The sequence below is a fragment of the Carassius carassius genome, chromosome 25, assembly GCF_963082965.1.
Source record: "Carassius carassius chromosome 25, fCarCar2.1, whole genome shotgun sequence".
Classification (NCBI taxonomy): domain Eukaryota; kingdom Metazoa; phylum Chordata; class Actinopteri; order Cypriniformes; family Cyprinidae; genus Carassius; species Carassius carassius.
Genome location: NC_081779.1, coordinates 15,702,929 through 15,726,819, shown reverse-complemented (window position 1 = coordinate 15,726,819; position 23,891 = coordinate 15,702,929). Strand labels below are relative to the sequence as shown.

Below are 23,891 nucleotides of genomic sequence, written 5' to 3'. Positions count from 1 at the left end.
CGACGTCGGGGTCCCCGGCCCTCAGGAGCGGGCCCTGGGGAGGGGGGTACTGTCACAAACACGCCAGGTTCCTCCTCCACACAATCACGGCGCACACCCTCACCTGAGTACTAATCATCACCTGATCCGCATCACCTATCATCCACCTCAGCACCACAAAAGCCACACACACGCACCCAGTCATTGTCCGGTCACGTTCGCGACAAGATCATTCCTGCACTAACTATTAGGACTAACTCCTCTTTACCTTCTCTCCAAGGATAACCTCCGAAGTCTCTTCTTCCGTCTTCTCTCCAAGGATTACCTCCAAGATCCTCCTAAAGACCCCACGGTGCGTGTGTGTGGTACCCTCCTTCCCGGCACCGATCCCAACACCCATCCACTCCTCACTTCCCGCTCCTCTGCTTGTGTCCATTTAATAAATTACATCTTTCATCTGTTACTCCTCTGTCTCCGAGTGATCCGTAACATTATGAGATTTGTACATTATTACATTCCTTTTTTACTCACAATTTGTAAAATGTCCCAAATTTTTTGGAATCAGGTTTGTATATTAGCATGGTTTTTAATTTTAATATTTTGCTATTGGTGGCGGATTAAACAAATCTGATGTCCACAAAAAAAATAAATAATAATAATTAAAAAAAAATATTAATAATAATAATAATAATAATAATAATAAATGAAAATAAAAATAAATAATCGCCAGTCATGAAATTATATTTTAGACCATTTTGATCTAAAATAATAATGCAATTTATTATTAAGTACAGTATATGTATCACACACACACACACAAATTCATACACTGTAAAAAATAATTCTGTGGCTTAGTAAATATTACAGAAATTTTTAACTTTATTAACTTAATAAAATCTCTGAATATCGTGTACTTGATTGTTTGAGTTAAACATACCAAAATAATTGAGTAAAAATCCAACAGTTAATTTTATCTAAATTTTACAGATACTTTTAAGTTGTTTTCAATAATATTATTTAGTATTTGACTAACCAATTATTTCTTTATAATATACTTAATATATTTGTGAAATTTCTATCAAAATATTAGAGAATGTTGAATTAAACTGATTTGTTTCAAGAAACAAAAATATTACTTAATTCAAATCAATATTATTAATATATTTAACACACTCTTAAAATTTGAGTAAGTTTACTCAATTCAAACAATGCACCCCTCCCCCACCCTCTGACGTGACGACAACTTGACGGTTGGTTGAGTCAGTGTCAGTTAGCGCGGGCAGTTTGAACTCTCCAGTCTCCAGACAACAGCTCTCTTCTCAGCGTCGCAGATTTGGTGCATTTCCTCTGTGAAATTCAGGTTTGTGTATTTTTTATTTTATCTATAAAATATTTACTGTGCTTTAAATCATATTTAATGCAAAACAACATACAGAGGCGTAATTCGACACCTAAACGAGAGTCGCGCCTGTCTTTTTGCATTATTGAAACGCTTTGCATAAACACATGACTTCATTCCTAATGATAATAAATATAATTATTATCATTTATCATAATTATTATCATTCTGCGCTAACACTGATAAAATGTCCTCAGAACTGTCACTGTTTGTTTATTGGCAGGTTATGTCAGTCACTCGCAGTATCTATCGGCTGTGAGTGAAACGCAGGACGGCGGTATGAAGTTCAAAGTTCACCCGCAGAGGCGAGCACGAGGACCAGCGCTGATCCGGTGGATATTGGGTTGATTTGATTACACTTGAAGTAGGCTACCTGAATTTTTAAATTTAAATTTTTACTTATAAAATGTTTGTTAAATGAGTTTAAATGTAGGCAATATTGTATACAGTGTAAAATGTGCTGTATTGCTGTACTCATTGACAATAAAGGCCAATGTCATGTATACTGGTGGTTGTGTGGAGTACTATTTTACAAAAGTTTAGAGAAAATAAAAAGTTAATATTACTCATTAATAAAAACAGTTAATATTACTCATAAATATTGTTTTTAAATGTTTAAATGTTCAATTATTTCTACTCAATTTTATTTGTTAATGTACCAGATGCAGTTACTCAGATTTACTTAATTTTTTTACTTGCATTTACTCAATTCATACAGTATATTTCATTGATTTCACAGCTTTAAAATTTACTCAATTTTTTTGAGTGTAAAAATGTTTCACCAATAAAATTGAGTAAATAATAGTTAAATTTTTTACAGTGTACTTGACAAAAAAAAAAGAAAACAAAAAGATTTTTGTTCTTCTGAGGTATTTTTTTACATGTCATCAAGGATGAATTTGTTTGATCAAAAATACAGTGAAAACAGCAATAATTAAATATTGTAAAAATTTTAAATAAATAAGTATTTTGATACATTAAATGGATATTTTTATACATGAATACGTAATTTATTCCTGTGAAGGAAATCCTGAATTTTCAGCTGCCATTACTCTAGTCTTTAGTGTCACATGATCCTTAAAAAATAATTCTAATAGGTTGATAAGAATCAATAGGCGGCGGCATATCACTGATTTGATCACTGAATCCTTCATTCAATTGATTCGTTCGAATGGCTGATTCATTCAGGGATGAAGCAAGTCTTCACCAATAGGTAATTTAATCAATGACTCACTAGATTAATTTAAAAACGCACATTCATTTATAAACGAAACACTGTTTTGTTTGTTTGGAGATGTGCAGCGGCTCAGCTGTGACTTTGTTTGAAACTATTTTAGTTGCAAAAATTGAGAGAAATTTGGCCAATAGTGTAGCAGTCAGACAACATAAGTCGTTTAATATTAACAGCTTGTTAATTGAAATGTTGAATGTATATTAAATTATTTAAATAATTAAATATAAAGTGCTGGAGCGAGGAGACGCATTGACGTAGGAGATTCCAATAATAACTGAACTTTAATGAACATTAAATCAATCTCACATTTGCAAACTCACTTAATAATCAAAAGATGTCACAAAGGTCCATTACAATCAATCAAGGCGTCTACCCTGCACAATGAATCTCTTATTTACATTGTGTCTATATATTGTTATAATCAGATGATTTGTGATGTTGGATAACTCGGCACTGAACAAAACTCCAGTGTTTTAAGCAGTGAGTGAACATTGCATTTAAGGAATCAACAAATATTCCTGTGGGACATTACTTTATGTTTAAAAAAACACCAACAAAAAAAAAAGAACACAGTTTAAGTAGATATTAAGTAAATATTCATAATCAAAGAAAAACAACAACACTGCTGTGCATCAGTGCTTTCAATCTATACCTGGGAAAAATCCCAAGATAGACAAACCTTGACGCATTATGCATACCATAATATATTAAATACCTGGTCCACCATCTGCTTTTGTACAAGACCCTCACACTATGAAGGCAAGATCACATCGAATGTCACAGCAATGGAGCAGATGGTCAAAATGGTATGCCCCTACCTTTAAGAAATCTTTACAACAAAATAATTACCAAAGAACACAGTTTCTGATCTTTCTTTAGATGTAGTATCTAGCATATGTGGAACAGACAGGATACTGACCTTCTAGAAAGCAACCAAACACTTCAAACAATGTTTAATAACAATATTATCAATGGATGGCAGCATATGTTATGCATAAGACAAATTTCGCCAAGGTCTAGGTCGGCTAGGCCCTGTACCAATCAGACACTGAGAGGTAAAGAGTGGTGTGGAAAGGTAAAGATAGCACTCACCGGTTCTTTAGCTTTCTGCGCTAACACTGCAAAGGTGGACAGCTTGCTGCACAGACATTTGGTGAGGGATACTGCCGGCGATGGGAGCGTTTGGCAGCTCTCTGCGTCCCAGTTTTCTTCGCCAGCCTCTCTGTTGATAGGATATAGCGACAACACACACAAACAGAAAAAAAAGAAAAGAAGAATGAATTAATTGGATCATTCCATGAGAGAAAGAGAGAGACTGTAGTGTGTTGTATAGCGCCATGAGAACTAGTTGATGACAACCCCACTCCAAATGCTCTCAGCCACAATGGCCCTCAAGTCCACTGGCCTTGCTTTTATAATCGGCCTTCCTCCCTATTAATCTAGACTTTCAGCAAATATCTGCTTGTCATAAACACTGTCAGTGTCTCATCGATGTCCTAACTACCACCTTTCATCATCCTCTTACTCAAAGTATTGATATCTAAACTGTAATTACAGTATAATCATGTGATTGTTAAAGGTCCCATGACATTTTAAATCTGCAGTTTAAATCTAGATTAAAGACCTATCTCTTTAACCTGGCTTGCACATAACATACTAATATGCTTTTAATATCCAAATCCGTTAAATGATTTTTAGGCTGCATTAATTAGGTAAACCGGAACCGGGAACACTTCCCATAACACCCTATGTACTTGCTACATCATAAGATGAATGGCATCTACGCTAATATTTGTCTGTTTCTCTCTTATTCCGAGGTCACCGTAGCCACCAGATCCAGTCTGTATCCAGATCAGAGGGTCACTGCAGTCACCCGGATCCAGTACGTATCCAGACCAGATGGTGGATCAGCACCTAGAAAGGACCTCTACATCGCTGAAAGACAGCGGAGACCAGGACAACTAGAGCCCCGGATACAGATCCCCTGTAAAAACCTTGTCTCAGAGGAGCACCAGGACAAGACCACAGGAAACAGATGATTCTTCTGCACAATCTGACTTTGCTGCAGCCTGGAATTGAACTACTGGTTTCGTCTGGTCAGAGGAGAACTGGCCCCCCAAGCCTGGTTTCCCCCCCAGGTGTTTTTCTCCATTCTGTCACCGATGGAGTTTCGGTTCCTTGCCGCTGTCCCTTCTGGCTTGCTTAGTTGGGGTCACTTCATCTACAGCGATATCGTTGACTTGATTGCAAATAAATGCACAGACACTATTTAACTGAACAGAGATGACATCACTGAATTCAATGATGAACTGCCTTTAACTATCATTTTGCATTGTTGACACTTTTCCTAATGAATGTTGTTCAGTTGCTTTAACGCAATGTATTTTGTGAGCGCTATATAAATAAAGGTGACTTGACTTTGACATGAAAGTTTCACTTTATGAGGTTTTTTAACATAAATGTGAGTTCCCCTAGCCTGTCTATGGTCCCCCAGTGGCTAGTAATTTTGATAAGTGTAAACCAAGCCCTGCTCTGCCTTTGAGAAAATGAGAGCTCAAACGGGCCAATCTGGAATCTTACCCTTATATCATCATAAGGGGAAAGGTTACCTCCCCTTTCTCTGCTTTGCCTGCCCAGAGAATTTGGAGGAAATGGAGTCAGTTTATTTTTTTTACATTTTATTCAGTCGCAATGTTAGCACAGGCATAACAAACAGACTTTTATGATATGGATTCAACAGCACTGCCACAAACAGTGAGTAACAGTGTTCATTAATGCCTGATCTGTGATCAGTGATTTCTGATGTGTAGCTAATCATTCAAGTTCACACAGACTTTCTTTCTAAAACGTTTAATACTGTTTATGCATCAGTGAATCAAGCCATTGACTAAACGATCAACTTCACATTGTTTCTCTTAGTAGCATAGCATGGAACAAATCTTTTATTTAAATTGTGATTAAACTACAGAGAGCGATAAAAAAACACTCCCTTTATATTGTTCGGAGCTGTCAATCACACATCTCGAGTATATCTGCACACTTGCCCAAACTGCCGTTTTAATGAATGACGCTGTTATTCTGCACAACAAAGCTCTTACTGCATTCATGTCGATAATGTGTTTGCTGTTAGTTGTGGTGAAAGCTTTTTGTGAGAGAAAATACGTTGCAATGACTAGATCACTGCAATCACATGATTTTAGCCAGAGGGCTAAAATCAGGATATAAAAATGCCTTTTATTTCTAAATTTTAAATGTAAAAATCATACTAACAATAACAAAGACCTCAGGAAACATAATGGGATAAAAATAATGGGATTGGGGGAGAGGGGATTTTAAAATATTTGTTAAATGTAAATTGTAAAGCTTCATGTTGATCCTCAGATTAAACTCACTGCTGAGGCCAGATTGTCGAGCTAAGAGGAACTTCTAATTATGTATTCATCAACTAGTGTACAATAAAAAGCACAACTGATTGAATATGTATAACATTTTGTTTCCACAAATGAAAATTCAAGTTCCAAGCCTAGTCAAGTCAAATATGGCTGTACATAACCCGTCAAATACTTGGTCTTTTTTTTTTTTTCATCAGTAAGTATAGTGATGTGCTCCTTGCCAGTAACCAAAAAGATGGTCTATGAATCATCATCATTGTGCCCTTGAGGAAGTCAACATGAAATCAAAATTCAGAAAATTTATTGTGAACAACTCATCACTACATGCTATTTCACAGGAGAAATCTGTATAAAAATAAATGGCAATTTATCATGTCTTTACAAATTTACATTGAACTAATCTTTCACGTGAAAAATGAATAAGCCAATTTTATCAACTTCCAAGCAGTCATTTGTGTTGCAAGCAGTAATTGCCTTTTCAGTTCACTGAGGTCTCTATATTATATTTGATCCCATTAGAGACTTTTAAATTCTGACAACAGTATATCCAAATAGCCTTCCTGAATGCAAATGAACTTGGCTGGGACAATAACATTTATGTATCGATACATATTGATGTTGCGAATGCATCTGAAAAATAATTGGGGACACAGAGTGAGCTGCTGCAGAAAAAGTGCACAATCCAAGTTGTCCTAAACATGTGCTTTATATTAAAGGGAACATCTGATGCTCATTTTCCACAAGTTGGTTTTATTCTTTAGGGTCTTTATGAAATGTCTGCAACATACTTTGGTTAAAATTCCTCAACTGTTGTGTAAAAACAACACCTTGTCAAAAACAGGTCTGTCCACCCATTTCGGTGCATGTCTCTTTAAATGATAATGAGCTACTGCTCACCCCGATCCTTTTTTCCATGGGGCGTGTCGACACTAGACTCTAGAATTGCTGCCTTGGACTCTACATATGGCTCAGAGGTGGTCTTTATCAAGTAGTTAGCTATCTACATATAAAAAAACCGGCTGCAAATTGAAAGAGCTCATTGGATGACACATTTCAGACTCAGACTGGCAGATATGCCAGAAACCTAACTAAATGCAAAACAAGCTAAAAAAGTGAAATTTTCATTCAGTGTCCCCTTTAAGTGTACAGCTTATACCAGCCTGTCAAATGTGTGTGCTGTTTAATTTTAGACCAGTTTTCCTTAGTGCATAACCTAAATTATTTGGTTGCATATCCTGATCTGTAAATTCACACTAGTACCTCTATTTTGAATGGTTCAATAGTACAATGGTACAATATTAAAATGCATTTATTTTCATCTTGGTATTTTCGTTTTGGTGAATAAAAGAAGCAGGTATATTAAATGAATATCTCAAATTTTAGTCTACTCAAGCAGCAAAAATTTAGATAAAACCCCGTAAAATTCATTTATGTCATGTCACGTCACATCGCGTCACGTCAAATAAAACGAAGCTTTTACAAAGTTATTAGTGTGGTTAAAAATTACTACTAAAACTGCATACAACATTTACATCTTTACAAAATAAAATTGGTCCAAAGATGGAGTCTTGTGGAACCCCCTTGGGGTAAGCATGGTATGAAGACTTTTTACCATCAATACACACACATTGTTTTCTATTTGAAAGATAAGATTTTATCCAAAGTGTAGCCTCTTCTGAAAATCTTTAATTTGGTAGTTTAGATAATATAACCTGATGGTCAACAGTGTCAAATGCCTTCAATAATTCTAAGAAGACAGCACCAACAGACGTACTCTTATCTAACAAGCATTTGACTTTCTTAACAAACAGACAATTAGACAATTAGATGATTCCAATAAATAATTACTTTATAAAAAAAAGAAAAAAAATTGCATTGGATGTAAAGAAGTAAAACCATTATTTAGATGATTAGTCAGAAACTGTAGCCACCTTCCAAGCTGATGGAACAACTGCTTGGCTAAAAGGTCAGGGCCCGTATTCATAAAGATTCTAAAAATCCTCTCAGAAAACTCTTAATTTAGCTTAAAAACTTTTACGTAGGAGTCTTATCTTAAGAGCGATTCGGGACTGATCTGAGATCAACTCTGAGTAAGGAAAAGACAAAAACTTTCATCTTAGTGAGGAGGCGGGGTTGACCCCGTTGCTATGTATGACACAATCTTTTGAAGACTGTGATTGGTTGGTTGTCCAAGAAAGAAAAAAAAGAGTGATTTTAAGTATAGGGTCTATTCTAATTCTCACTTTGAATTTACATGTGTAATTTTTCCTATTTGACCGTTCTCTCTCTCACACACACACACACACACACACACACATACACATACACACATACACACACACACACACACACACACACACACACACACTCACATACACACATTATATGTGTGTATATAAATCTTTCTTTTTATTTACCATGCTTTTAATTTCCTATAAGGTATTTGATTGGCTTAGAATGATAAAAATTGTTCCACTCTTTCCAAGTGATTGCTGTCCTATTTAAGTGGCGGTTTGAATGTTGGTTTTAATGTATCAAACGTGGAATCAAAACCAAGAAGGGCGAGAAAGCCAAACTGGACAGAGGAACAGTGTTTACTGTTAGCCCAGTTAGTGGATGAACACAAGGCCATTCTTAAAGGAAAATTTGGGCCGGGTGTCACAACAAGGCACAACCCTTACGAAAATTAACCATGGTTTTACTACAAATAAAACCAAAAAACCATGGTTACTATAGTTAAACCATGGTAATCACAAATTAACCATGGTTTTGCTATATTAACCATAGTTTAACCATGGTATATGTAGTAAATCTGTGGTTATACAAATGGCAGTCAATACGCCAAAAAACCATGGGTTACTACAGTTTTACTATAATAAAACCATGGTTATTTTTCGTAAGGGAAGAACCAGACATGGGAGCGTATAGCACAAACTATTAACGGTTCATTCCCCCTGCTTGTGCGCACCTATAAGGCTGCTATATTCATAAATGCAGTTTTTTGAGCCTGCAAGGTGGGAATGTCCAGTGGAAACGAAATGAACTGCGACACAATAAGATGTTCTGAAAGTGCTGTAATTGTTTGTGTGATCACTCTGCTTACAGAAGGTTGTGACAGACCCAAATCATCATATTGCATTGTTGCTTTTTCCTAGTTGCCAAATATCGTAATGTAGTGATTAATTTCTGGCACTATGACATTTCTGCGCTGTGTCGGAGATGTTAGCATGTCTCTAATAAGATCAGTCACAAACATGATCCCTGCACGATCTAATCTATAGTGTCTTATTAACTCACTGTCATCCATTGTCTGCAACACATTTTTTCTCTCTCTTCGTCTTTCTGCCATTTTCTCCTCTGCTAAAGAAACTCTTAAGCCTCTTAAAAGTCCTTGTCTGTGCTCCTAACAAGTTTGACCTTAAGACCTCTTTTAAGGGTTCAAATGCTTTCTGAATTACCTTTTTCTTTACTAGGATTTTTCTTTCATTTTAAGAGTAAACGCCCAGCTTTCTAAGAATTTTCTTAGAATTTTGTCACTAGGAGCTACTTTTTGCATTAAGATTATTTATGAATACGGGCCCAGATTTACAATATGTGTTATTGGGCCCACTAAGGAATCTTTTTTTATAATAATAAAATAAATAAAAATAATAATAATAATAAAAATAAAATCAAGCACAGTTTTTTATAGCTTTTTAATGCGTCAATAATATAAGCTACTTCTAATTCAGTTACTTTCTCTATTTTAAAAATAGGTTAGGCATAATTAATAGGTCTATAAGTAATATGTTTTAAGGAAAAAGCTGTGCTATTTCATCAAATTAATTTATAAAATATGTATCAAAATTAGTAGCTAAAGTTAATGGATATTTTACTAAAACATTATTAATTAGTTCAAAAGTTCAAAACTTTTATCCTTATTATTTTTTTCAAACTAGTTTATCGAGATATATATATATATATATTTATTATTATTATTTTTTTTTTATCCCCTTTCGATCCCTCAATTAAAAATGGCTTTGGTCTTATGTAAAGTCTTGATTACTTTATTCCTCATAGAAATATATAGACCAGAATTCAATATTTTATTTATTTATTTATTTATTTTTTTTAGGAGCTGATCTCTATCCTTCATCAATTTCCTATATTCACTGTTAACCCCGGGCAGTGTTTTCCCTTTTCTTTTTGTTAACTGTCCCCTTTTAGTAAACAACTCAAACACTAGATTGTTCCCCAAAAATAATTACATGCTATAATTGTGAGAAATTCATTACTAGTGCAAATGTTTTGTGAAATAGTAGTGAAACAAATGCATCCTTGCCAAAAACCTTCACAGAAGCAACACACGAGCACATCTGCATTGGCTATATTTTCATCTATCTTTCTCTCTCTCTCTCTCTCTCTCTCTCTCTCTCTCTCTCTCTCATAAACATGCACCATTCTTTTCTTCAACACATACACTCCCACAACTAGTGCTCAATAAATAAAAACCCACCTAATGCAATGTAAGAGCAATCTTTATCTAGCCTTGATCTGCAGATTGACACTTCAGAGTCAACTGATCTGAGGTGACTCCTATTCAAAGTCTCTCTCACACCAACAGAAATAAAGATGAGCCTAGAGACACGTGAATGGAATTCTGGGTATTTGTTAGGCTAGGATCAAGAATAGAGCATCAGGTGCAAACCTCCCGGGGATATTAATCAACAGCAGGTGAACAGGAGCAGGTGAGATAAGAGATACAGGGCTTTGTGGAAGATCATCTAAAACATTGTTTGGCACATCAGAAATCATCCAATTACTGAGCTCTCAGAATGAGACAGGTACGCTGTCTGGACAACATCATTTACAGCCCTTCGGGACATTATCTATCTTTACATAAGATTATACCTGCTGGAAAGATGCTGTGTTTTGAATACTAGAATGGGATCCTGGTGCATTGTTGTCCCCATCTGGCTTCTTAATTTAATGTTAAGTGGCATGCAAATACCATACTATATAAATATGTTAACTATTCATTGCCATGGAAAACCATATATTTAAATTACTAAAAAGGTTAGTCTCAAAAATCCACACAAATGTCAACAGTAAATCAATAAATATCAATACACATTATTATATATTTTCCAAATATCTGTTATAAATAAATGACAGGTATATAGGTCCTCACATGATATTCCAGATTGCATGGACTCCTATTGGAATGACTGGATGAAAATTTGCCCCAAAAGCTGTGATTTTGACAGCACCTTAAGGTTTGTGTCTGCACTAACTGTATTTTTTTTTTTAATAAGCCAACACTGAGAATTATTCAGTAAGGTGAGACAACTTTCCCCTGTCATTCTTATAAACATACCATGGCTTTAGCCTCTGAGATCATGAATGAACCACAGCTTCACAAAAATGATCATGGCAGTACCATGAACCAAATTTCCACAGGGCTAATTCCAGAAAAAAACTTGGCATAAGTCCAACACAATTTAATTCACAATTTAATACCCTCCCAAGCGTAACCTCAATAGCCATATGCTAAAATAGCATCAGGAAAACACATGGGCACCCTGTGTACATACCCTCCCTCTTCACAATATTAGCCAGCATGGTAAACAGACTGTGAACCTTTTCATTTCTTCCTATGGTTTGAGGTTTTTCTCTCATGCAATTATCATTGGCTTAGGCATTTTCACTCTTACTCTGCCACTCTGTCATACACACAAAAGCAAATATACATGCTAAAAGCAAATGGCAAACGGTAACATATGGAGAATGAAATGCCAAAGCAGTCATTTTTCACCCTTTGGTATGTGAGTGCCACTCCATTATGTAATTAGCACATGCTGTGATACGTTTAATGAACCAGCAGCGCATTCCCATCCTTATCAATGGCCCGGCCCGTGTTTGTGTTTAGGTCTCTGATTAAATGGACAGATCTGCTGTGATGGTAGTCTGGGGGGATCAGATTACAGAACAGACCAAATTGACTTTGTCCCCTTTTGTTTTTAATATCCACTACAACATGCTGCCTCAAACCATGTGATGAAACATGAGATAAACGTTGGTAAAAGAGATCAAGCTCTGGTGAATTAAAGCAGCCGTTGTCTTGACAAAGGGTGGCAGTTAAGTTGGACTCACGTCTACCATGAAGACTGAAAATGTGCCTTAAAAAAAAAAACTACTTGGATTCTGACAGCTAATCCATGTGAGGAACAGTTTTATTTCGGGAATGCAATTAATTCTAATCTGGTTATAGGCACCTGCATTATGAGCTAAATATGCCCTATATGATTACTGTGAAAAAGTGTTCAGCGAAGAATTATGAAAATGTAAAAAAAAAATATACATATATATATATATATATATATATATATATATATATATATATATATATATATATATATATATATATATATATATATATACACACATAAAATGCTACAAACAGGAAAAACACTGAGGAATAAAAATGAAAAGGTGATCTGAAAGGGAGGAAGCAAGAGAGAGAGAAAAAGACTGAAAATTTGCTCTGGAAGAATAAAAGAAAGGATATTACATGACAAGAGGAATACACTCAATCTGATGTCCTTTTCACTATGCAACAGAATAATTTACTGGAACTTCATACATGCAACGCCATTCATAACCAAACTGATAAATTTAGGCAGGGCTTAATTGAGGAGGGATGCGGGGGGTTGGCATCCCCCTTGTTTAAAAAAATGACAAAAATCATCTCCATTGTAAAACCACTATCCCCTTTAGATGAATAATGCTGTGTATTATGTAAAACTTATTGTGTAAATGAAATATCATATATTATATATGTATAATAATTGTCAGTTTCTTTGTCTGTTTTTGCTCTGCAAATGAAAACAGTTCCAAACAAATACACAACAGCACCAAGAGTTGTTTCCTTTCTGAATGAATCAGCATTTTTTTTAATATAGTGAATGATTCAATGACTCACTCATAAAGACGGTTCCCTGCTCTATTTGGTAAACAGACGCTGAATGAATGTGGTTTTGAACGAATCGTTGAACAAATCAATCTTATAACTCAATCACAAGTCACCTGTCGCCACCAACTACCCAAGTAATCTGCAGAAAGGGTCATTAAAAATCTGTTCTACTAATAAACACACTGACAGTCAGTCTGGAACGCACACCAAAGATATCTCTTGAAACTTAGTATCAGTCGACCAATAAGAAACTATATTTGTAGGTCTTTTGTATGGCATAATGACAAAAACAATGATTACGTTTTTGTTTTTTTTTGTTTTTTTGCCTAACCTTAAATGGAAATTACCATGAATGGTGTGGATGAGGGTAAATCTTGGTTTCACAAGTCACAAGGTGTTTATTACACACACTATGATAATCCAAACACAAATTGGGGGTGGGAGTGGGGAAAAACCCCTTCAAAAAACATTAAAATGCCCCCAGCACCAGGAGCAATTTCTAACTTGTACTGTAGCCAGTCCAAAAAAAAAAAAAAGAAACAAAAAGAAAGAAAACAACATGAACAAGATCTCGATATATTTTTCTTTTTGGAGACTTTTGTTGAAGCTTTCGGCTTCTAAGAATTTTCTCCTGATACTACCAAAATCATGAAATACTTCCAACATCAAAGTTTCTGGACTATGCTATCCACATTGATTTAACAACTCTATACTTCTACTGCATGTCAAACAAATTCTAATTTGTTTCTAATCTTTCACCTGGACATCTGATGCTTCAGAACTGAACTATTGCAGAAACTGTAGCTTTGACGTAAAAAAAGTTTTCCCACAAGTATGAAAGATAAATTCCTTGTCATCAGAAGCATAAACTCATGGAAACAAACTCATGCATGGAAAGTGCTTGTAACTGACCTTTCACCTTTGCTTTCTTGACGATAATTGTAAAGCTTCTTTAAAGAGATTAGCCTTCCTCCTGGTGCACTGATGGGAATGATTCCAGGCAGGTTAGCAATTTGTGGGACTAGCGGCCCTGCACAACTGGTGTTACAGCTTCATGAATCAACATCCAAGACAACATTATCTGAAGTGATGACCACAGTGGAGAAACCTCACCTTGTGGAGAAACTTTAGAAACCTCAACAGATCTTACTTTCTTGATGTTTTTGTCCTTTTATATGCCATAGTTTCCACGAGTTTGAGATCTTGACAATTAGATTTAAATGATCTGCCAAAGATGTTCTTTATATTTAACATACTAATGCATTACTATAATAATGACAGGGAGTATATGAACAACCAAAATGATCGATGATCTTTTCCGCCATCCAATAAAACAAAAGCTTTGATATTCAAACTTTCCCTTTTAGTGGTCATGATCATCTCTCTAGACTAGTTTTCAGTAAAAAAAAATAAATAAAAAATTTTAAAAAATAATAATATGTATGTACTCACCGCGGTGGTTTAGTCTAACTCCACACAGATGCTCTATGTAAGCAGACAGACGCTTGCTCAGACTCAATCTGCTGGTGTTTCTAGTGACACACTAACCCTGTCCCCTGCCCTGGGAGCCACTCCCCCAACAAACACACACACACAAACACACTTGATGTCGGACACTTACACACTAAACCACCAGAGGAGGTACAGGGTTATTTCCGCATCAGGTGTTTTAAATCTAAATATAGAACACTGAATCTTTAGTGACTCACAGACGAACTCAAACATACTCATTGAAGAACAGCATTGGAAGCTCACCCAACGTGTGTGTAATGACATGAACAGGAAGCAAGCAGAAGATTACATTGGAAGTAACAAATATAAAGAGAGAGAGAGGCCCGATGTAGAGATGTAGGTCTAGCATAGAAAGACAGCAGCTCTAGCGGCGAGATAGATTCCACATTATCCCAGTTCAGCTCATTTTAACCATAAGATGCTTATGGCTTACTGTCTCAGAGGGGGGGTGGGGGGGATGGGGGGTAACCAGGGATTGAACAGGGAAGGACTGTATCTGCCCTTATATTTTGTTTTGCTAAGATAAAAATCCCTGTAAGCAAAATGGCTCCAGGAATCACTATTACGTTGCTGTGATTATTTTCTCCTGTGGTGTCATAAAAACAGAAGCTGCTCTAGCAGCTGATCTACTGTACAGTCCATTGTGTGGGAGAAAGTCTGAGTCATGGCCTTGTTAGAGAGATATCATCAGATAATGAGAGGGTGCACAGAGAGTTCAGGAATCTGTAAACCAGACTCCTACCCTGAATCACATGCCAAAAAGATCCCACAACTGCCTTTATCCTGCAGTAAACATATACAGTCAGTGGCTTTATGGTGACCTGAAACAGATCTGTGATACAGTTGTAATGTGTTCTCTGCCATGCGATTAAAAAGAGACAAATATCTGAATTCTGTGCTTGATACACATTTTAAATATATCTTTATGCATGGTATGCTTGTAAACCTATATACACACATATTAAAAATACTGGTCAGGAACTATTTAATACTACACACTACGCAACTATTTTTAATTATATATATATATATATATATACAACCCGAATTCCGGAAAAGTTGGGACGTTTTTTAAATTTTAATAAAATGAAAACTAAAGGAATTTCAAATCACATGAGCCAATATTTTATTCACAATAGAACATAGATAACGTAGCAAATCACTCATCGGCATGATTGTGTCAATGACATTACTAAATGGGCCCAGGAATACTTTCATAAACCACTGTCGGTAAACACAATCCGCCGTGCCATCAGCAGATGCCAACTAGACCTCTATCATGCAAAAAGGAAGCCATATGTGAACATGGTCCAGAAGCGCCGTCGTGTCCTGTGGGCCAAGGCTCATTTAAAATGGACTATTTCAAAGTGGAATAGTGTTTTATGGTCAGACGAGTCCAAATTTGACATTCTTGTTGGAAATCACGGACGCCGTGTCCTCCGGGCTAAAGAGGAGGGAGACCTTCCAGCATGTTATCAGCGTTCAGTTCAAAAGCCAGCATCTCTGATGGTATGGGGGTGCATAAGTGCATACGGTATGGGCAGCTTGCATGTTTTGGAAGGCTCTGTGAATGCTGAAAGGTATATAAAGGTTTTAGAGCAACATATGCTTCCCTCCAAACAACGTCTATTTCAGGGAAGGCCTTGTTTATTTCAGCAGGACAATGCAAAACCACATACTGCAGCTATAACAACAGCATGGCTTCGTCGTAAAAGAGTCCGGGTGCTAACCTGGCCTGCCTGCAGTCCAGATCTTTCACCTATAGAGAACATTTGGCGCATCATTAAACGAAAAATACGTCAAAGACGACCACGAACTCTTCAGCAGCTGGAAATCTATATAAGGCAAGAATGGGACCAAATTCCAACAGCAAAACTCCAGCAACTCATAGCCTCAATGCCCAGACGTCTTCAAACTGTTTTGAAAAGAAAATGAGATGCTACACCATGGTAAACATGCCCCGTCCCAACTATTTTGAGACCTGTAGCAGAAATCAGAAAATTGAAATGAGCTCATTTTGTGCATAAAATTGTAAACTTTCTCAGTTTAAACATTTGCTATGTTATCTATGTTCTATTGTGAATAAAATATTGGCTCATGTGATTTGAAAGTCTTTTAGTTTTCATTTTATTCAAATTTAAAAAACGTCCCAACTTTTCCGGAATTCGGGTTGTATATATATATATATATATATATATATATATATATATATATATATATATATATATTAGAAGCACAAAGTCACTTTTACGGACTTTTAATTTAAATGTTCCCTTCTGGTGGAATGAACTCCCCAACTCAATCCGAGCAGCTGAGTCCTTAGCCATCTTCAAGAATCGGCTTAAAACACATCTCTTCCATCTTTATTTGACCCTATAACTTTAACACTCACTATTCTAATTCTATTCTTAAATAAATCTAACTACCTTTCTAATCTTTTTATATTCTATTTTCTTTTCATTCATTATGCAATTGTATATGTATGTGTGTGTGTATGTGCAAAGACCTCTAACTAGCTTGCTCTATTCTTTTTTATTTTTATTTTTTATTCTATCTGTTTTCTTTTTATTTATTATATTATTTAAAATCCCATGCTACGTGTACTGTGTTAACCTAACTGAGACTTGTTATAGCACTTATATATCATTGCTCTTTTTGTTGTTTTTGATTGCTTCCACTGTATTCATCTATAAAAGCGTCTGCTAAATGAATAAATGTAAATGTAAATATACACAGTATGTATATATATATATATATATATATATATATATATTTATTTATTTATTATTATTATTATTATTACTAATATATATCATTCCACTGCACTTAATAGGAAAAGACACTGAAATTGGCAACACTTACCTATTTATGGTTGACTATTGAAGGCTTCTAAATTGTTATATGTCTATAATTATTGTAAAATATTTCCATTTAAGTTATGATTGAAAGGGGCACCATAATATTACAGACATCAGATATCATGATATTGTAATATTAGTCTGATTCTTTATATGTCTTTGTGGATGCTTTATTACCAAAGCAACATTACATAATAATAATAATAATAATAATAATAATAATAATAATAATAATAATAATAATAATAATAATAATAATAATTATTATTATTATTATTATTATTATTATATAAAACACATTAAAAGAAAAGCCACTGAACCTAGCTTTTCATTTCAGACTATTAGAATGTTACTTCAGTTAATTTTATTTCATTTGAAACATTCACATAGAGCCAGACTCAAAAGTTATGGCAAACTTTTAAAGCATTCCACATTCCTGTTATTCTAAACTTTTAAATATTCATGGTCAAGTTATAAATCAATTAGTACAACCTTGAGATGCTTAAGCATTTCCACAAATCTGACATCAAGCGTTAATGATCAATCCATTGAAATTTCTGAATAAACATCATAGCTTTATCATAGTGGTATTTATTATTATTATTTTTGTTATTATTTCTTCCTCCATCATGATGCCTCTAATTTATATTTACTGTAGGTTTCACAGCCTTTGCTTCTATTGTTTATTTGTGTAAATGTCAATTCATGATTTTATTTCATACATTTTACATTAAATGAAAATAATGAACAGTATAACATAGTTTTAGTTTCTGCATCTCTCAGAGTGTGTTTGTTTCATTTTAAAGCTATTAATGAAGGTTTTATTTTTGATTATAATTTTTTAAACGGTCATTTTTATCTGTATGTAAAGTCACTGGCATTGTTCATTCCATTTATTTATTTATTAATGCTATTTATTTTTATGGGTTTCACATTATATTTCCAAGGATAGTAATGAGGAGTGGCTACAGCTTGCAAAGCTATGAATCTCACAGAGTGCGCTGATTTCATTTTAGAAGTATGAGGTATCTTATGTAAGTATTTTTGTATTTATTTATCCATTTATTGTGCATATACCTTTAGGGAAGATTGGAATATGTTTAAATATGGATTAACAAAATAGAAAAAAATATATAAACAAAAAAAAAATCTAAATAAATCACAAATGTTACTGACAAATAACATTTTATTGTTAATCATTTTGTGGGGGTGGGGGCTGAATGGGGGAGTAATAAAGAATAAATATTATTCTATAAAAATGTGCTTTTAGATTGAAATAAACCGCATGTTTTGTTAAAAAAGAAACATTTTGTCAAACTAAACACAGGGTCCACTAAATTCTGTCAGATTGAAGTTAAAGTGAGCCCTCTCTGTGTGTGGCTAGTAGCTGCATGCTTTCACTCAGCAGTGGAGAATGGTGGCCTAAGGGTGATGGATGGCAGTGGTGCGGATTAGGAGTCGGATTAAAGCATTCATTCCATACCTACTCAGAAAAAGGTTGTTGGGATCAACATCCTGTTATTTTATTTACCCTGTCACTTTACTCCCTCTGGCACGAGCCCGGCTCCAAAGAGCAACATGGGATTCTAGGTCAAAAAGAGAGCACCGCTAGTGGCAAGGTCGAATTGCCAGCCTCAGATTCCACAATCCGGAAAAATGGAATGCTTAGTTCGTAATGAATGTGCATGTTACCATACAGGGTTTCTAAAGCCTGTAGTAAACTGGGGGCCTCAGTAGCTGTGCATGTGTTAACACTCTGTCACTCCAGCAAAGGAAATGGACTTATAAAAGTATGTGATTATGGAAGGGGGTTTGGCTGGTCAACAATTGGCAAAATAATAACAACAACAACAATAATAATAATAATAATAATAATAATAATAATAATAATAATAATAATTATTATTATTATTATTATTATTATTATTATTATTATTATTATTAATTTATTTTTAAAAGAAGTAAAATAAAAGAGAGAAATTGTTGTTGTTGTTATTGTTGTTGTTGAACTGTCGCCTCTGGCTTGCTTAGTTGGGGACACTTCATCTACAGCGATATCGTTGAATTGATTGCAAATAAATGCACAGACACTATTTAACTGAACAGAGATGACATAACTGAATCCAATGATGAACTGCCTTTAACTATCATTTTTGCATTATTGACACTGTTTTCCTAATGAATGTTGTTCAGTTGCTTTGACGCAATGTATTTTGTTTAAAGCGCTATATAAATAAAGGTGACTTTGACTTTGACTTTGAAAAGATGGCCAACCACCAATAATAAGTCTTTGGTGAATCCTTTGGGAATTCCTGAAGCCAAGTGTCAGCACCAGCAAACATAATAGCAAGCCTCCCATAATGGGCACCCATGTCCAAAATATAACATGATTGTCACCTTATAACATGACATCACCTTATGTTACTTGATAGTTTTGGTGACTTTACTATTAATGCAAAGTGTTTTTGATAGATTAGATGTGTCCTGGTGTTGACCAAATTAATCTAAGAACTTCACAAGTATCTCATGACCTACATTGTTTTCAGCACACAAGCTTTAGTAAACAAAGCATGTACTGACGGATGATACCATGGTGTTTTTAAAGCATGGTTGAATGTAAATCTCTGTGTATGTGGGGCATTATGATGGACTCAACTTATTTATGTAAATTCCGTAACTCTAGACTTCACTGCAATACATTTCTCTTTAAAACAGAGGTAGACAGATAGAAAAGACATATAGGCTTTTAAAACATTGAATTGTAAACACAAAGCCATTGCCAGCATAGTGTCCTGCAGTTGCCTGAGCAAACAAAAACATTTTAAAATAAACACATGCAGTGGGCCATTTGGTTGGTGTGAGGATGTCATGCCAACTCCCAGTGAAATCCTTTAAATCGACTACTTATATGAACTGACACATACTCGCAGATTCATACAGATGCAATGAGTCAATGCGGGACATGCACTCACATACTCTCAGTGGGGAGTGAAGGGGGATGTTTGTGGTGATGAACCCTGCAAAAATAATTATTTTCATCCATACCAAGACTCAAGCTGTGCTAATGTACTAATGTATTGCGAAGAATCCTTAGATGAACAAATAATTACTTCTCTGTCTCTTCATCTGTAGGCTGTGAAGACTTCTTTATTACAATTTTTCTTCTTGTGTACAGGCTTTTTTCCCTATTTGGAAACTATCCAAATATAGCATGAGCCAACATCTAATGTTGAATGGATGTAAAAAGTTCTGTAGAATCAGCTAATCTGATAGAGAATGATCTTTCAATTCAATTACTAGTCTACCAGACTATCAGCATAAAATCTAGTCCACTTTGTAGGTTATTGTGGCCAACTGCAGCCCACTTTAGTCATGGAAGGTGTCGTCTAATTGACAAACAAAACAACCAACCACAATACACTTCTTTTATGTGACATTCAGGGGTGGATAAGTATGAAATAGATGATACTGTAATAACAGACTTTTGTAATGGTATAGCAGTCCGTCAATGGCTTTACAGGCAATTTACAAAGACATTAGTGGAAAATGTGCACTGTAGAAAAAAAAAAAAAACGATTGCTTTTTAAGTGTAAATGTAACAAATATTACTGCAGTATGTTCTACACAAAAATACTACTTCATTATTTCTACTTCAAAATTTAAGTTTAATACGGTGTGTTACTTGCCGTCCCTTTGTTATTAAATTTGCTAGCAATTTCAGAGTGAAAATTATTTCTACTTCCTTTTTTCCCCAGTGTATGAATTTTCAAAATTCTCAGAAATGTCCAAACGTACCAAGTGTAATTTTAAGTCATCTGGGTTTGATGTATGATGACTTTACTAAAGCTATGGGGAACGTTACAGTGCATTTGAATATTCTACATTTAATTATATAAGTTCAGATTCAACTGAAAAAAAAAAAACTAAATTACAGCTTAAAGACCCTAAATTCCTGTTTGTGAAACCGCCTCATTGATTTGATCTATTTCAGCTCCACAGACAGCTACATGCAGTACTGCAGGGAAATGTGTCTGTGACTGGATGTTCTGATTCAAGACTGGGAATGTTGACTGTGAGAATGTAGATCCGTTTAATGCAACACCTACACAGCAAATTAACTGAAATAACCCTGAATGATGGTGATATGTCTTGCCTCTTCTGCTTGCGAATGAGGAAACGGAGGGGCAATGGGGAAGTTCCATTTGAGCTATCTATAATCAGCCTCATTCAGAATAAAATTAAGTGTGATTACTTAAAAAAAGAAATGCATATCATGGAGAAATATCAACATATACACTACTGGTAAAAAGTTTGAGGTAGTTAAGATTTTTTAAATGTTTTTGAGTTCATTATGATGACCAAGGCTGCATTTATTTCATCAAAAAGACAGCAAAAACAGTAATATTGTGAAATAATGTCTTCTATTTGTATTTATTTTAAATATAATTGGTTCCTGATGTGGAGTATTGTGTTTTATTATGGAAAGGAGGTTTTATTATGAAGCACCTTAACAGGAAGTATCGAACTACTAGGTGCTCGGGGTCATGTGATTGAATGTGAGTTGAAAAGAAAAATTACGCAGTAATAAAGGCTGTTCAGTTGCTTTACAATGTGTCGCTTGAATCTATGCCCAAAAACAAGACACCTGAGATGAACGTTACTGTTGCCACTGGTTCAACCAATAGTGTGACTTTGGGGGAGGGACTATCTGTTTGTCTAACCAATAAAAAAGCTTTTTTTTTTTTGCAAAACTGCACTCATAAGCTTTAAGATAAAATCTAGTGCCCTTAGGACTTTAACATTATGAATAAAAAGGACAATATTTTAGAATAGCTTCTCTTTGTTTGTTTTTTGTTTTTTTGGTCTTTTTCCACATCAGCCTCAGGGATTCAGAGTTCCACACTTTACAAAATGACTAACGAAGGCCAAAGAATGAGAATAACTGGAGTAAACAAAAGTAAGAGTAGGACATATTCTGTTTATTTTTTTATTTTATTTTTTTTTATGTAGAATATGATTTTAGAAACACAATGAAGCTAAAGCCACAAGTCTACTTATGCTTCATTTGAAATTTCAGAAACATAATCTCTAGAACTGTGAATTCAATGTGTGTCTTTAGAGAAGGCTCATAACATGCTAATAGAATTGATTTTTTTTGACTCCAATAAGCTCTCCTGTGTGCAGTCCCCTCATGTTTGGCTCAGCAAACTGCCCCATTCATGATTCTATTGTTCTTACAAGATGAGCCTTTCAAACATCGGCCAGGTATGACACATAATCCTCATTATTCCTTTATCATTATTCTTTTGTTTTAATTCAACCATTATTAGCCTTTGTTTTGGAATTTCAGGGTTTACCAAGCCACATCACTACAATCCCAGTATACATTTACCAAACTATTATCAAAAGTATTTATACAAAAATGCAAAAAAACAAAATATTTTTATCTTTGGAAGCCACAAGACAATTGTCTGTTAGACGTCTGTCTTGAATCTGTAATTTCCTTCTGCATTTGCTCATTTAGTCCAAGAACGCTCCTCTGCAGCCTCAGTAACAAGACAAATTCAAGCGCAAATTGGAGAAAAGGAGGGGGAAAAGATTATAACTGTATCTTCCAAGTTTTTCACAAGCAAAATGAGAGAAATTTAGTAATTCCCACCCACTAAAAAAAGATGTTGAGTTCTATGAAACAATGGCCTCGCCAGCTGCTGGTGTTAAAGAATGAAAGCCAGCCATCAGAGATGTGTCTTAACAGGCCATTGTGCTGAACTGTGATCTCCATCGATCTCCCTCTGTCTCCTGCTCTCATTTCCAGCGGATTAGAACTTCCCTCTTCACTGCTTTACACAAAGTCTGTATCACAGCTCACTGTATAGGAAAGGAGAATGGGGAGTGATTGTAACAGGGGACATTTTTAACGCTCAAAATGTCTTAAGTCACACTCAAGTTAGAGTGATGACACTTACTTAGCAAATCTGAATCAGTCGGTAAAGATCAGTAAAGTTCTGTCTCTGCTTGTGAACTTCTTGAGAAATATCGAACCAAAATCCTTTTATATACTGGATCACAAATGTTCTTCTAATGCTGCTTAAGTTAATATAAATTGCAGATGGTAACACTGTCCCTTATTGCTATGTGTTGGTTTTTTGTTTGTTTGTATTTTTTTTTTCAGCAGGGATGCATTAAATTGTCAAACGTGATGGTAAAAACTTTTACATTGTTAAAAGACGTATAACTAAAAATTAGCTATTTAAATTATTGCACAAAAATGTATCATGATTATCACAGCTCTTTTCAACATTTTTCTTGAGCAGCAAATCAGCATATTAAAATGATTTCTGAAGGATCATGTGACACTGAAGACTGAAGTAATGATGCTTAAAATTCAGGTTCACATCACATAAATAATTTACATGTAAAAACACATTAGCCTATATATAATATAGTTTATTATATTTTTTATTTATTTAAAACAGTTATAATGTATCAGAATATAATGGTTTTTAATAAAATAAATGCACCCTGAGTAAGCACAAGACATATCTTTCAAATGTGTGTAGGTTTA

General features: G+C 34.8%; 1 protein-coding gene across 8 annotated transcripts in view; it reads right to left on the bottom strand.

Annotated features, from left to right (window-relative positions):
• LOC132104292 (adhesion G protein-coupled receptor B2-like) overlaps positions 1–23,891 on the bottom strand; it is a 310,415-nt gene that overhangs the window by 81,271 nt on the left and 205,253 nt on the right. For all 8 annotated transcript variants that reach the window (XM_059509655.1, XM_059509657.1, XM_059509661.1 and 5 more), the window contains one exon: positions 3,705–3,834. In XM_059509655.1, the coding sequence (XP_059365638.1) occupies positions 3,705–3,834 (130 nt within the window). The remainder of the gene's footprint in view (positions 1–3,704; positions 3,835–23,891) is intronic.